This window comes from Pygocentrus nattereri, chromosome 8 (assembly GCF_015220715.1).
Source record: "Pygocentrus nattereri isolate fPygNat1 chromosome 8, fPygNat1.pri, whole genome shotgun sequence".
Taxonomy (NCBI): Eukaryota; Metazoa; Chordata; class Actinopteri; order Characiformes; family Serrasalmidae; genus Pygocentrus; species Pygocentrus nattereri.
The window spans coordinates 10,092,219-10,108,128 of record NC_051218.1 but is presented as its reverse complement, the minus strand read 5'-3'; the positions used below and the strand labels follow the sequence as shown (position 1 = coordinate 10,108,128).

The 15,910-nt window shown below is 41.7% G+C and overlaps 1 protein-coding gene across 2 annotated transcripts in view; it reads right to left on the bottom strand.

Annotated features, from left to right (window-relative positions):
* The window catches only part of dock4 (dedicator of cytokinesis 4), a 118,699-nt gene that overhangs the window by 11,794 nt on the left and 90,995 nt on the right, over positions 1-15,910 (bottom strand). For both annotated transcript variants that reach the window (XM_017690341.2, XM_017690342.2), the window contains 6 exons: positions 14,612-14,698; positions 13,929-14,033; positions 13,488-13,629; positions 9,859-10,025; positions 2,990-3,076; positions 1,338-1,514 (listed from right to left, as the gene is read on the bottom strand). In XM_017690341.2, the coding sequence (XP_017545830.1) occupies positions 1,338-1,514; positions 2,990-3,076; positions 9,859-10,025; positions 13,488-13,629; positions 13,929-14,033; positions 14,612-14,698 (765 nt within the window). The remainder of the gene's footprint in view (positions 1-1,337; positions 1,515-2,989; positions 3,077-9,858; positions 10,026-13,487; positions 13,630-13,928; positions 14,034-14,611; positions 14,699-15,910) is intronic.

Genomic DNA, 15,910 nt, shown 5'->3' with positions numbered 1-15,910 from the left:
CCTACAATCAAAAAACACCAAGTAAATTCATGCATCTGTCTGAAGTTCATCTTCCTCCTCCTCTTTTTTTTAATAATCATAATATTTTGCTACTACAACTACCACCACTACTAATAATTATAATCAGAAATTCTCCCAATTTTGTCCAAAATATTTTTTTTTCTATTAAATAGGCTTTTCTTCAAATGTCATTTGCGTAAATACTTTTATTTCAATACTTCATTTCGTGTTCATTATAATAAAAAAAAAACTCATGTTTGGATATGTTTTAATCCCAGAAGCTGCTCTGTTAAGCCAGACATTTGAAAAAATGCAGCTGTAAGCACCAAAGCCGTTTCAGAGAAATGGCTTATTGTCTTATCTGCATCAAACAGGATGTCAGGACTCCCAAAAATCAAGGTGATGTCATGATGTGCACACTCTATACACAACCCCTTCAAACTCACACAGCAGAAATGGTGTAGCCACAACCATCAACTAACAAGTTTCCTTCAAACTCAAAACAAAAAACTGTATCAACCAGCAATGCAGAACTAGCCGCATTAGATGTTAACCAAAACTTTAGATTTTTTACATATTTTAAATTTTACATATGGCAGAGTCTAGTGACTTGTTTCCCTTTCCAAAGTTGATTCTGAAGAGGCCATAAAACCATATCATTTTTAACTAGAGTTCACATTGGAAGCACTAGAAGACAGATGACTGCGGCTGCAGTATGAGGAGGATGAAGTCTACGAAGGCAGCTTACAAACGCAAAAACTAGCCGAGACATACATTCTCTGATATTGGCAGGCAAGCACTCTTTCTCTTGTTAAAGCAGTGTTAGCTTAGAATCATCCTTGACATCTTCTGGCTTTAAGTGTTTTGAACACCCACGAATGATACCTTTCAACTTAGATGAGCAGCAATTACCTCCTTCCTGCGTAGGATTGATGTCCAAAGAAAAACGAGTATCTCCAAAACAGTAACTTTACAGTAGAGGGCAAAAACGTTCTTAACTTTAACTGTAAGTTACTGTAAAGATTTTGGAGCAATTCTGCTGGTTCATTCATTATGAAATTGGAGATACTTTATTTTCTATATTATTTATAGTTTCTCTGCAACTATACCGCAAAATATCATATTTTTCAAAAAAGTTCTGAGCAATTTTTAGATGGCTAGATTATTGAGAAAGCCTTGTTTGACAGCCTGACCTGTTCCCTTTAATTCTGAGGTCACAAACTCACACCCCTTTCTAATATTGTAAAGTCCAGTGGAACTTTTGTACACTGTTTAAAATGTGTACTTCTCTTCAGTCCCCAATTAATGTGTGAGCCAATGGTCCATATCTATGGTACCTCCTGGTAGCGAGCGAGTCCTCCGTTCACCGCGGCGTCGATGACTCCATTCAGGCACATGGTGAGTGGGTTGATGTTCTGCATCTGCCGCATCTGGCACTGAGCGATCAGGGTGCGCAGCTGCAGAGTCTTATTTTCTATCACCTCACTGGCGTTCTCCAGAGGACTCATCTCCACCTGCAGAGAACACACAGATCACCTACAGACCACACTGCTTACCCACACATTTCATTAATAACAAACAGATTGTGTGGCACATTACTGTGGATTTAGTTTTGTGAATAGGATAAGATAAGGTAAGATAAGATAAGGCTTTATTGTCATTCGCATCACACTTGGTACGAGGTGGAACAAATTAGTGTACTCAAGGTCCCAGTTAACTCCCAAAAACAATAAACAATAAATAGTAAGGGTAAACAATAAATAGTAAGGCCAGACTAGTAGTGCTCTTGAATACTGTAAGGAAGACTGAAGGAAGGCTCTATGCATTCACATTAAGCCTGGTTTTAATCTACTGTATTGTTAATAGAACTTTCTCGAGATGACGGAGGCCTGTAAACCCTTAAATACATACCTTGAGCTGCAGGTAACATGTCTTGTCTTGAGCAGTTTACTAATAATGAAAAGCCAAACAAACCATTTGTTCTACTTGTAAAACTTCTAACATCTCCAGTGACCAGAGACATGTAATACTGCAATAATGTATATTTGTATCTCCATAAATTATATTTTTTTAGGGTGGTTGATAGAACAAAATATTGCATCTCCAAAATGGTAACTTTCTAGTAGAAGGAAAAATGTCCCTTATTCTTACTTTTTAATATTTTTTATTACTTTTAGTACATTTTTAAAAATTGTGGACCCATTGACCCATTTGTCAGTTTTATAAGGGGCAGCTGTCATTTGCAAAATCATGCAAAAAATTACTTTAAGAACTACAAAAAATGAAAAGACAAGTTTGTATTCTGCCGTTCATTATTACAGCAAATCTACTGCTTTGTTTATCACTTTTGTAGTTTGCAGACATGAACAAATGTTATGTGGTTTCTGACACAGCATCACAAACTGTTATGGATAGAAATGCACAAAACTAAGTTGCATTAGAGTTTTTAGATGCAAAGCACCTCATGGACTGGCTTCTAACTCAGTCACTCACATTTAGCAGGCTAAAAATTCACCACAAGAGGGTGCCAAATAGCTTTTGATGCTTCACAAGAACACTGCTTTGCATGGACCTTACACAACAAATGCATGATGCCAAATGGTTGCACACGTGTGTTTTGTGGTGTAATTTGCCAATAAAGACTCAAGGTATGTCTGAAACACGCATGTGTTTAACCCCTAAAATGGTCAGGTCCTACTAGTGGGCCCAAAGTTTTATTACACACTTCTACAACCTAAGAATAGCTCAGCCAGTTTGCACTGAAGTCCCTTTAGTTGCTGAATTATAAGCCTTAGTAAGTAATCAGCCTGGGATTTTAAGGGGTTTAGTGTTAATCTGTGCCAGAAAGCAAGTTCTGAGTGTCCAAATGATTCTCTCTCTAGAGTCTCACCATGACACGTTTTAGCTATTTCTGATATTCTTTCCAAAATTTCCAAAACTGTGGACGATCTGCAGAAAAGTCAGAGGTTAGGAGATGCTTCTCTCTCACCAGCTCCCGTTTCTCCACCTCGAACCAGCGAGAGATTCCTGGGAGACTCTGAGCCAAGCTCAGTGTAGTCCTCTCCACCCACAGACTCTGCACACATAGACACAAAAACAATCTCAGTATCCTCAAAATGCAGTATATTCATCCCACAGAAAGCAAAACCTTTAATTAACATAACAGGCAAACATCCACTTCAGCATGTGCCTGCAACATTTCAGCTAAAACTGAGTTGACAGTACAAGGCTTTGTCCTGCTGTGTGCGGGCAGTCTCAGGAGAGACATGGGAAGTGCTGAAGCTGGCTCCTCTGCATTTGGGTTTGGTCTGAGGCTAAAGGAGCATGTGTGGATGTGACAGATCAGATGAAAAGCCCCACGCTGTTTAATTAGCCTGAGCAGAAGCAGAGTGAAGTGGAGAGAGGAGCCTGGAGCACACCTGAGTGCACCAACTCAAATAAGACAGACTGAAAGACAGACCGAGAGGAGGGAGAGAAATGTACTACATTTAAAGACTGTGTTAGATTTTTTCCTAATTAAGGAGACTTTCAGATTATTAGTTTATCACTAAAAGGACACTACAGCCAAAGTTAAAAACACAACCAAACATGCTTACTTGCATCCTACAGAGGGGCTGCAATAACGTCTAGGCCAGGGTTCGGCAACATGCGGCTCTTTTACTGCATTGTTGCAGCTCCACGGCAGAATTAGATTTTAAGGTAAAAATAAAATAATCCTCTTTTGCAGTAAAATAAGACTCTGCTGATCATTTTTACAACAAACGATCTAAAACACTGGAGTTAATGCAGAACTGCCAATTCACCCTTTAACCCTGAAGATTGGTGTGAAGACTGCTTGTCACCATAGCAGCACAGATAACAGTCTCGCCTCGCTAGCAGCCAACGAGAAGGCAAGAAGGAAGATTTAAGATGAACATCCATAACTCTGAGATGGACTAACTTGCATTTATGATCACTCCAGCTAGTTTCCTGGTATGTTTAATGTGCAGCGAGAAACTGTCAAACACTAAAAAGTGGAGTCACAAGGCTGAATCAGCTCCTCGTTTACCAGCTTGTATTTAAATTTTCCCATTCCACCTTAAATGATGCAACAGGTAGCTACATAGTTAGCTACATTCTGGCGCCTCAGGCACCATTTAAGGCAGAACGGTAAAATAGAACAGAGAAGCTGACTTCAGCCTTGAGAAACATTAAAACGTTAAGAGACATTTATAAGAAATTATTCTACGTTTGAGGAAAGTTTCCTGCTGGAGACGAGAAAAAAGCAGCCATAGCTGAGCTAAAGCTTAAAGTAGAGCAAACCAAGTCTGTGTTTCTGCATTTTCAGTATATTTTAGCCTATACTAGTACATTGGCACATACTGAGACATATTTACAGCCAAGATGGTGAAAGCCAAGATTTGTTACTTCAATAAAACGGACATGTGACTCCCAAAGTGGTTAGATTTTTGCTGAAACTTGACAAAATAGCTTTTATTAACATTTGGGTTGCTGACCCCTGGTGTAGAGTGAGATTTTCTGGTTTAAAGAATAGGAAGACCCTCTTCTGATCATATCTTGAAGGTGGGAGGAACTACAAGAGCATTGGGTTGGATTGAAATGCTACATATTTCAGGTCAAGTCAAGAGGCTTTTATTGTCATTCCATCTATGTACAAGTACACAGTGGAGTGAAATTACGTTCCTCCGGGAACAACACGGTGCAACAAGGAACAAAAAGTACAAAGTGCAAACATGCAGACATAGTGTGCAAACAAAAAATTTAACTAGAAACAATAAATACAATAAATTAAACAGACATTAGACACAGTAAACAGACAGGACAGTGCAGCACTGACACAGCACTCATTCTGGACATGAGGTAGTGAGAATAAGATGCAGAGATATTTAACATGCTGTGATCTGTGAGTCACGCAGTCAGATGACAGACATAAACACAGCAGTTACTGAGGTACAAAAAACCTGAATAAAACAGTGAAAACAAAGTGTAGCAGCAATGTTCCAGGTAGTGCAAGTAGAGCATCAAAGAGTTGTGTGTATGGAGAATGTGTGTGAGGGGGTGGGGGCGGGGGTTAGCTCAGTCCTTGCAAGTTTAAAAACCTGATTGCTTGAGGAATAAAGCTGTTGCAGAGTCTGGCAGTGGTGGCAAGGTAGGGTCTTGCGGTCTGAGGTGGTACAATTCCCAAACCAAGCGATGATGCAGCTGCTCAGGATGCTCTCCACAGTCCCCCTGTAGAACATGGTGAGGATGGGAGGGGGGAGATGAGCCTTCTTCAGTCTCTGCAGGAAGTAGAGGCGCTGCTGAGCTCTCTTGGCTATGGAGTTGGTGTTGAGGGACCAGGTGAGGTTATCTATGATGTGGACACCGAGGAACTTGGTGCTCCTGACAATTTCCACAGCAGAGCCAGTGATGTTCAGTGGGGGGTGGTCACCTCGCACTCTTTGGAAGTCAACAACCATCTCCTTAGTTTTGTCTACATTCAGAGACAGGTTGTTGGCTCCGCACCAGTCTGTTAGCCGCTGCACCTTGATGATGGGATTTGAGCTGTACTTTGCAGTACAGTCGTGAGACAGTAGAGAGAACAGCAGTGGACTGAGCACACAGCCCTGAGGGGAACTGATGCTCAAGTGTGGTGGCACTGGAGATGTTATTTCCTATCCTGACTAACTGAAGTCTCTAAGATAGGAAATCCAGGATCCAGTTACAGAGGGAAGTGTTTAGGCCCAGCAGGCTCAGTTTTCCAATAAGCTGCTGAGGAATGATGGTGTTGAATGCTAAACTGAAGTCTATGAACAGTATTCTGATGTAGGTGTCTTTATTGTCCAGGTGGGAGAGAGCCAGGTGGAGTGTGGTAGAGATGGCGTCATCTGTTGAGCGGTTGGGGCGATATGCAAATTGCAGTGGGTCCAGTGAAGAAGGAAGCTGGTCTTTAATGTGCTTCATGACAAGCCTCTCGAAGCACTTCATGATGATGGGAGTGAGTGCAACGGGACGGCAGTCATTGAGGCAGGACACTGGAGACTTCTTCGGCACAGGGATGATGATGGTGGATGTTGGAACGACTGCAGTGCTCAGTATGATGTTGAATATATCAGTGAGTAAATCAGCCAGCTGTTCGGTGCATTCTCTGAGCACTCTGCCTGGTATGCTGTCGGGTCCTGGTGCTTTTCGTGGGTTGACTCTGTGTAGAGTTCTCCGCACATCAGCAGTGGACAGACACAGTACCTGTTCACTTGGAGGAGGTGTGGTTTTCCTCACCGTTGTGCCGTTCTGTGCCTCAAACCGAGCATAGAATTTGTTAAGCATGTCTGGAATGGAGGCATCACTGTCACAAGCAGGTGCAGGTGACTTGTAGTTGGTGATGGCCTGGATGCCCTGCCACATGCACCGTGTGTCATCAGTGTTTTGAAAATGATCATGGATTTTCTTTGAGTAGGCATGCTTAGCCTCTTTGATGGCCCGAGAGAGCTTTGCTCTTGCCACCCTGAGGCTTGCTTTGTCCCTTGACTTGAAAGCCTTGTTGCGGGTTCTCAGCAGCATACACACCTCTGCAGTCATCCGTGTTTTCTGGTTGGGGTGAGTTGTGACAGGTTTGGAGACAGTAAAATCATCAATGCACTTGCTGATGTAGCCAGTCACTGATTCTGTGTACTCCTCCAGGTTGATGGAGTCACTGGTAGTTGCTGCTACTCTGAACATCTCCCAGTCAGTGTGCTCAAAACAGTCCTGAAGAGCAGAGATAGCTCCTGGCAGCCAGGTTCTCACAGGTTTCTTGTCTGGTTTGGCATGTCTGATGAGCGGTCTGATGAAATTTGGGGAATACTGACTTCAGATTGGCATGGTTGAAATCATCGGCAACGATAAACAGTCTGTCTGTGTTTGTGTTCTGGAGGTCACTGATAGTGCTGTACAGCTTGTTCAGTGCAGCGTTAGCATTAGCACTGGGAGCTATATACACCGCTATTATATACAGCGAACTCAGCTCTCTAGGCAAATAAAATGGCCTGGCTCTGATAATCGCAAACCCCACCAGCGGTGAGCAGTGACTGGAGACTAGCGCCGCGTTTTTACACCATTCAGTGCTGATGTAAACACACAGGCCTCCACCTCGAGTCTTACCGCACAGCTCAGCGTCTCTGTCCACATGGAAGCACAACAGGCCGTCGAGCTGAACGGCTAAATCTGGAGTGGAGCTCGTCATCCACGTCTCCATAAAAACGAAAACGCAGCAGTCCCTGAACTCACGCTGTGAGTAGCCCGCTGAATCCGGAGGTAGTACAGTTTATTTTCCAAGGAACAAACGTTAGAGAGAAGGAGCGATGGAATGGCTGGTCGTGTGGGGTTAGCCATTAGCCTAGCGTGCACACCGGCTCGCATGCCTCACTTCTGCCTCCTTGCGCATTGCTTTCAGCCAGCAGGCTCACGCAGCGCTGGGGGCCGTAGCAGGCCTAGCTCTTCCCGCAGTTCGCTTGGAAGCAGAGATTGTGGCTGATTTCTCAGCTGTAGCAGGCTCTGGCAATGGTAAATGATGGTGCTGGTTGAAACAGTCATGATATCTGGTTTTGGTCAGGTTACATGACAGACAGTAAAGAAAAATAACAAAAAAGCACCGTTTTGCTATTCCCGAAGTGGCCGCTGCAGCTACTTGCCGATCAATTGTGATTAATACGTTACTGCTAGGATGAATGTTTTTTGCAGCTTTATAACTGCAGGAAACATCTTCAAATTATGACTACAATGAAAAGAATAGATTACTCAAACAACAGAAATGAGTCGTCAGAAGAGATGGACAAAGAGCTAAAAGCTAAAGCTACCTTAAAGCACGGTAGCTGGCTATACATTTCCTCAGTTTAGCTCCTTTTCTCTGTCAAAATGCTGTATAAACACAGAATCTGTTTTCTTTACAATTGTGTTCATAGATTGAGGTGCAAGCTTGTATTTATTCGCATATAAATCAAGGCTAGTATGTCTTGAATGACACCACAGAGATTTCCAATGTTTCTATGATGTCTCTGCATAATGCATGCTGGGTATTGTAGTGAGAGGACACTGTTGAACAAAATCATGAAAATGACTGTTCATTCTGTAAAACAGATGAGGCTGAGGGATACAATGCTATGCTACACAACACTGCATAATATCAGAAGTAAAATATTAAACTGTAGTTTTTGTAGCCCATCAGTGGAAGACGTGTTGTGTTTGACTTCTTAGGTTTCTTTAGCTTTGCAGTGGAGCTTAGAGACTAATGTAGCAATGTAGTAATGGAAACTGATGTGTACTTATGGATTGCTCATGCACATAGCCTCTAGACTCTATAGTTAACAGGCCAATCCCATTTCACCCCTTGCGTGTTCACGTCTAGGGTAAGGGTGTCCCATTTTTTGTTGAGATAGAGTTGTAGGGCTAAGTGTTGGGGCTACATGACCCTCCAACAGAGTTTTTCAGATGCTCATTTCCAAACATGGTGTTATGAGAAAAAAAAGAAAAACCAGTAAGATGGCTGCATGAGCGACCAAAGAAACCCAAAAACATGAGAATTTCCCAGTTAAAAAATTACGGTAACCACTGTATAATCTTAGCTTAATGTCATTTCCATGTATTATTGTTGTTTTCTTTGTAACAAATATAAAAAATCGTTAATATGTCTCGGTAGCTAGCTAGCTAACTTTCCCGTTCCACCTTAAATAGTCCAGCAGTTCTGACACCTGAAGCGCCAGAATGTAACTGCTGCACCATTTAAGGTGAAATGGGAAAATGTGAACAAGAACCTGGTGAATAGCTGACTTCAGCTTCGTATCACCAAAGAATTAGCAGTGGGTGATAATAAATAATTGTCTTAAAGCCCCTCTTTGAGGCATATGATGCCCTAAATGTAACTAAAGCCCAACAGTGAGGAGCTGAACTTTTCCCTTCTCTGCTATCACTGAAGACGGGCCGGGTCGCCTAGAGAGCAGTGCTAGAACCTGTTAATGAAGTAATGTTTGTTTTTTTTATTTTTTTTTATTTGAAGGTCATCCCATTTTGTAGGGCAAGATTTCAACCACTATTCTTTGCAACTCCGTACCAAGGGGTTAGGGTGACACTCGAAAACAAGGGGTAGAAATGGGATTGGGCCTAAACCATGACTCATTTGCTACAAACTGTGTTGCGTAATCTGAAATGAAGTTTCTTTCATGGTTTCTGACACCATAAGACATAGTGTTATCATAAAATTGGACAAAAGTATGTATAGTTATAAATTGTAGCAGTGCCACGGTTCCCATTGACAAAAGCACTCTTGTAGCACTCATCGCTGTCTCACCGGCTAGCTCTGTTGAATTAATGAACTTCATCTCCCAGGATTTCATGGGAGATCACATGATGCCATCTCCACCAATCACAATCCACTCCATTATTCCGCACCACCTGAATACTGACCACTTTCATCTGTTGCTCGTATCTGTTCCATTATATATGCTGGTCTGGTTCTTTCATTCATTGGCCCTGTTTATCAGTGAATAGAGAGTGGTCTACTTTTTGTCGGATATCTCAGTGTTTTGACTTGCTTTGTTTACTTGACCTTGTCTTTTTGGGTGTTCCCATTTGGTTTTGTTTGCTAGTTTTTGGATTTACTGCTTTGGCTTTTGACCCAGATCTGTTTTTGGCTACTTCTTTGCTTCTCTGCAGGCATTGTTTACTCTCGTTCTAGGTTTTGACCTTGCCTGGTTTTGAGCTGCATTGTTGGAAAACCCTGCTGTTATTAAAGAGGACTCCTTCATTTTATCCACTACTGTCTGGCTTAGAGCTTGGAGCATTACAATCAGCAGTGAATTACATATGCTCCACTACAGTGCATGAATGTTTGTGATATAAGCCTACCTTGAACTCGTTCTCTTTGTCCTTGGTGCCCTTGTGGAAGGGTCTGTCGTAGCGGAACCTCCAGATGTGATTAACTTTGTAGAAGCTTTTAATGTTGTTAGGCACACCGTCCCTCTGCAGGACATCCTGGTTGTCAGGGACAGGACTGACCGCGTAGATCTGCAAGTCTGGACCATCAGTTAAGGAGCGCACAGTGATTCCATCAACAAATAACAATGGAATCATTTCTATAGTGGATTAAAATGGGTTTTACAAACACATACACATTTGTCTTGGTATCATGATGCTATACAATGATGTGTAGACAGAAACATAGTGCATCTGCACTAAAGCCTGTGCATGGAAGAGTCTAGCTAAGATATTTTCGTCGTAGAAGGTACTTGTTCCCAGAAATGCGTCAGACAAGATTATGACACACCTGTGTCCACATTTAAAATTAATAACATCCTTCTGTTGCCTTCTAAAGGCCTAGCTCATCTGACTGCAGTCTGCTCAGAGCCTGACTGAGGTGCTGATCTGATTATGAACTGTGCTGCTGGCACCATCACAACATTTTCAGACCTTAAGATCAAAAAGGCTTTTACAGAAAACAGTCAAAACATTTGGCTATATACAGTGCCCTCCATAATTATTGGCACCCCTGGTTAAGATGTGTTCTTTAGCTTCTAATAAATTGAGGGTTTTTTAAAATAATATAGGACCACGATGGAAAAAAGAGCAAAATCCAACCTTTATCTCAAGTGCATTTATTCAGTAGGAAAAAAATCCCACATTAAGAAATAATTGTTTAACATCAAATAATGTGTGCCACAATTATTAGCACCCCTGATGTTAATACTTTGTACAACCCCCCTTTGCCAACAAAACAGCACCTAATCTTCTCCTATAATGTTTCACAAGATGGGAGAACACAGAAAGAGGTATCTTCGACCATTCCTCTTTGCACAATCTCTCTAAATCATCCAGCGACCTGGGTCCTCTCCTCTGCACTCTCCTCTTCAGCTCACCCCACAGGTTTTCAATGGGGTTAAGGTCTGGGGACTGAGATGGCCATGGGAGGAGCTTGATTCTGTGTGTGGTCAACCATTTCTGTGTAGATCTTGCCATATGTTTAGGGTCATTATCTTGCTGAAAGACCCAGTAACGACCCATCTTCAGCTTTCGGGCAGAAGCCACCAGATTTTGTTTTAAAATGTCCTGGTATTTCAAAGCATTCATGATGCCATGCACCCTAACAAGGTTCCCTGGGCCTTTGGAAGAAAAGCAGGCCCACAGCATCACTGATCCTCCCCCGTATTTCACAGTGGGCATGAGGTGCTTTTCTGCATACTCAGCTCTTGTGTTACGCCAGACCCACTTACAGCATTTGTTGCCAAAAAGCTCTATCTTTGTTTCATCTGACCAAAGCACACGGTCCCAGTTGAAGTCCCAGTACTGCTTAGCAAACTCCAAACGTTTACGTTTATGATTGTGAGTGAGAAAAGGTTTTTTTCCGTGCATGCCTCCCAAACAGCTTGTTGGCGTGTAGATAGCGTCTGATGGTTGTTTTGGAGACTTCGTGACCCCAAGATGCTACCATTTGTTGCAGTTCCGTAACAGTGAGCTTTGGAGAACTTTTTATTTCTCTTATCATCCTCCTCACTGTGCGTGGTGGCAAAATAAACTTGCGTCCTCGTCCAGACTTGTTTACCACTGTTCCAGTTGTTTTAAACTTCTTAATAATTCCTCTGACAGTAGATACGGACAGGTGTAGGTGAGTGGCTATTTTCTTGTAGCCATTGCCTGACCTGTGAAGGTCAACACACATCTGCCTTACTTGAATGCTATGTTCCTTTGTCTTTCCCATGTTGAAGAGAAATGGCCTCTGTGTCACGTCATAATTATACCCCAGGGAAACAGGAAGTTGTGAATTGCTAATTAAATGTTCCTACATACTTTGATTAACTTCGTAAACTACTGTAGAAGTGACAGAAATTCTTTAATTACATTTATTTCCTAAGAATTGTTAGGGGTGCCAATAATTGTGGAACAGGTGATTTTATGAAGAAAAATTATTTCTTAGTCAGGGATTTTATTTTCCCCCTAAAACTCTACTTGAGTTAAAGGTTACATTTTTCTACAATTTTCAGTGTGACAGTATGTTTCCACAATAAAAACTGAATTTATTTTAAGGCTTTTGACACATCTTAACCAGGGGTGCCAATAATTATGGAGGGCACTGTACACAGTACTTTTCCATTTTTTGACATAATTTAAATCGCAAGCTGCCATTTACATGGTGTCAATGTGAATGGTGAATACCCTAATTCAACGTTGTTCTGATAGAATATATATATATACACAAACAGTGAAAGAATGGGTCACTCTCAGGAGCTCAGTGAATTCCAGCGTGGTACCATGATACGATGCCACGTGTGCAACAAGTCCAGTCATGAAATTTCCTTGCTACTAAATATTCCACAGTCAACTGTCAGTGGTATTATAACAAAGGGGAAGCAATTGCGAATGACAGCAACTCAGCCATGAAGTGACAGAGCAGGGTCAGCGGATGCTGAGACGCATAGTGCGCAGATGTTGCCAACATTCTAATCAATTGCTATAGACCTCCAAACTTCATGTGACCTTCAGATTAGCTCAAGAACAGCATAGAGATAATAAATAATACTAAAGTGGTGGTGGTGTGTTGGTGTGTGTTGCGCTGGTCTTTGTGGATCAGACACAGCAGTGCTGCTGGAGTTTTTAAATACCTCAGTGTCACTACTGGACTGAGAAAAGTCCACCAACCCTGCTTGTAACAAATGCATGAACGTATTTGTAAGTCGCTTTTGATAAAAGCGTCTGCTAAATGTAATGTAATGTAATGTAAAATGTTTCTCTGCATTGCTCTGTGTTAGAAAATACCAAACTTTAGCAACATTATTAAATGATAAAAAGCTACTTTAGTGACTTTGTTTACATGCAGGATAACACAGCTCTGAGTCTAAGATCACACCCAGGCTTCGTACTTCAAGTCTGGTATATGTTGCTAAAGAACCAAGTTTCTCATAAAGCGGCTTTCTCTGAGTTTTAGTACCAAGGATCATTATTTCACTTTTTCGTGAACTAGTTGTAGAAAGAACATTTGAAGTCTTGATTTTCAGGACGTATGGAAGTGTGGTGGATTAGAATGGTAATAAAATGGTGGATTAGAATGGTAATAAAAACAATAATACTAAAATAATTCATGATAGTAAATATTTTATTATTATTGTTTGTTTGTTTGTGACCTGTCCAGGGTGTATCCTGCCTTCCACTCTGTCACTGCTGGGATAGGCTCCAGCTCCCCCCATGATCCAGAAGGATAAGTGGCTTAGAAAATGTAGGTGCGTTTGTTTTTAAGTTAATCAAATATAAAGTAGCATCTGCAGAAAAATAGTTAATACTTTGCTGCTGAGTTTGTGTTTATTTCTTTTCACTTCAAGAATCAACAAAATATGTCACTTTGCCAGTGATGTCCAAACCGTTGCACATAACTGAATGTCTGTATGTAATAAAAGAGAGCTTGAGTTTGTCCACTGTGTGTGTAGATGTATGTGTGTGTGTGTGTGTGTGTGTGTGTGTGTGTGTGTGTGTTTGGTTGTAGAGGATACACTGCGCCTCGGCCTGCAGTATGGTCTGATCCGGCTGGTTGGCGTGCTGCATGGCGATGGCATGAGGGAACTCACTCAGCATCCTCTGCTGAAATGCCTCCAGCCGCTCATAATCATTCCCCCGACACACAAACTCCTTATTCTGCACAACACATGCACACACACACAAATAAACAACTGAAACTGAGAGGCCTTGTTAATGTCTGAAGCTTAAGGGAACACTAATTCACGCTCCAGTAGAGAAACGCTGCTTGGTGCACTGCACCATCTAGAGGGCTAAACATGAACAAGAAGATGGAGCTATAGTAGGATTTCATGCACACACACTGGGATACTCATGTAAACAATAAACTTTCAAGCATTTCTATACAAATTCGATCACCATCAACCCACGTAAGAAAATTACAGTTAACATTCCCTGCTGCTGCTGTTAGTACTTACCCGTAAGAAGAAGGGGAACTTTTTGCCATAGAAGCCAATTCGAAAGAACTCCGGCTCGAGCCTCTGCTGGTTCATTATCTTATCATAGAGAGACGCCTCCATCAGCTGGAGAGCACACAAATAAAACGCTCTATTAAACCCAATGCAACAGTAAAAGAAAACAGGACAAATAACCCCTGCTGTCTGTGGTGGTCTGTCACAGTCTGCTGTACAAGATTGGGCCTAAACATCACAATCTAGCAGATTCAAATGTAAATGAATGAAAACACCATGACTCATTAAAGCTGTGATGTACTCTGAAAGCTCAGGGTTCTTATTTTAGAGGACTAACTGCAGAGCTACCTGCAGGACTTCCTAAACAAGGACAATGGAGGAGAAGAATATATGAGCAAACAACACAAAATCTTATTATGTCTTATTTTGGAAGAACAAATCATAACACGAATAAGCAGAGAAAGCAAAAAGACAGCCAGGGATAGAGGGAGGTAGGGAGAGAGAGAGAGATGGGGGGGGGGGGGGGGCACCCGTCTGACTGCTGCAATAATCCTATTAAAGCTTCAAAGAAAACTGCAAAATGGAACACTTTCATATCGTATATTCACAATAACACATTTGAAAATCCAACAGGCCAAAGTGGCTGAAGTGCACTCTAGGAAAAGTGAAGCAAAGTGAAGAAGACTCACTCTCATTTTACTGAGGTTCCTGTAGTCGTAGTAAGTCTCATACTGATTAGCCAGCTCTCGACACAGTATGATACAGTTCTCCCAGCACTGCAATACAGAACAGATAATCAGCTGCTGTTGTAATAGTTAGAGCAGTGAGACCACAATCTACACCACAGCAGTTTGGATATACAGTGATGTCAGTCACTGGAGTCGTCTGCATGAATGAATCTGTGACACTTTACTTAGAGCGGTCCTCTTTACATAAACACTCAACTGACTCTCAGTAACGTGTCCAATATAAGCAATACTCCATGCGCAATATACAGTATGTAAAGTATCTCTAGAGTGTAAAGATTTTTTTCCTTCTCTATTTTTCTATTTATTGTGTTCATATTTATAATTCATCAGCATTCCCATGTGGAATATAAATAATGCTCCGTATGCAGTTCGGGTACAATATCTTTACATGTAAATAGTTAGTGCTTTTCTATTTATAATTGTTTATATTGTTAATTTCTGTGAATAAAGTTTATGTGAAGGATAGAGTTGATATTTTTTATCCTTTATTTTTTATTATCTTTAGCATTATATATATTGTCTATGTAGTAAAATGTGACAAACTATAACCTTGTAAACGTATTAAGTAATTAACAAGGCTAATTACCTCGTTTGTTACCCTTGCTATCCTTTTGCTACTGTAGCACTGTGAATTACCCCACTAGTAGAGGATTATCTTATGTCAGAAACATATGAGGGTGTGGTGTGTGCCCGTCTCCGATGGCAGCTATGAGAGCTGGCGGAAAGGTGGGGCCCAAGCTCCGAGCGGGAACAAAGCCCGGTGTGGGCAGCGGGGAAAGAAAAGCGAGTGAGTGGGGGACGGCCACCTCCAGTCCCGCAGTGAGACTACTTTAATTGGCCGGATGAGCTGTGGAGCAGGGGCGGTGATGAGCTGGTGGAGCAACAAGCTCTTGTTTCCAGAGAGGGAACAGAGAGGGAGAGGGACGAGCAGTAGCAGAGGACTGAAGAGCTGAAGTTTGAAAAAGGACTGAAAAGTCTAGCTAGAAACCACTGAAAAGTTGACAACTTAGGTTTTAGTTGTTTGGTTCAGTTGTTTTGTTTGAAAATAAAGAATATGGCTGCTGAACCCTGAACCCTGCCTCCAGTGTTCTTCTTGAGCCCGGGGTAGTGCATGCCGTGCTACAGTGGGTGAGGATTAGGTTCTGGGTTTAGGTTAAAGTTAGAGTTAGGCTTAGGGCCAGGGTTAGGGTCAGGTTTTGGGTAAGGTTGTGTAATGTTAGGTTTTACATAATAGAAGTC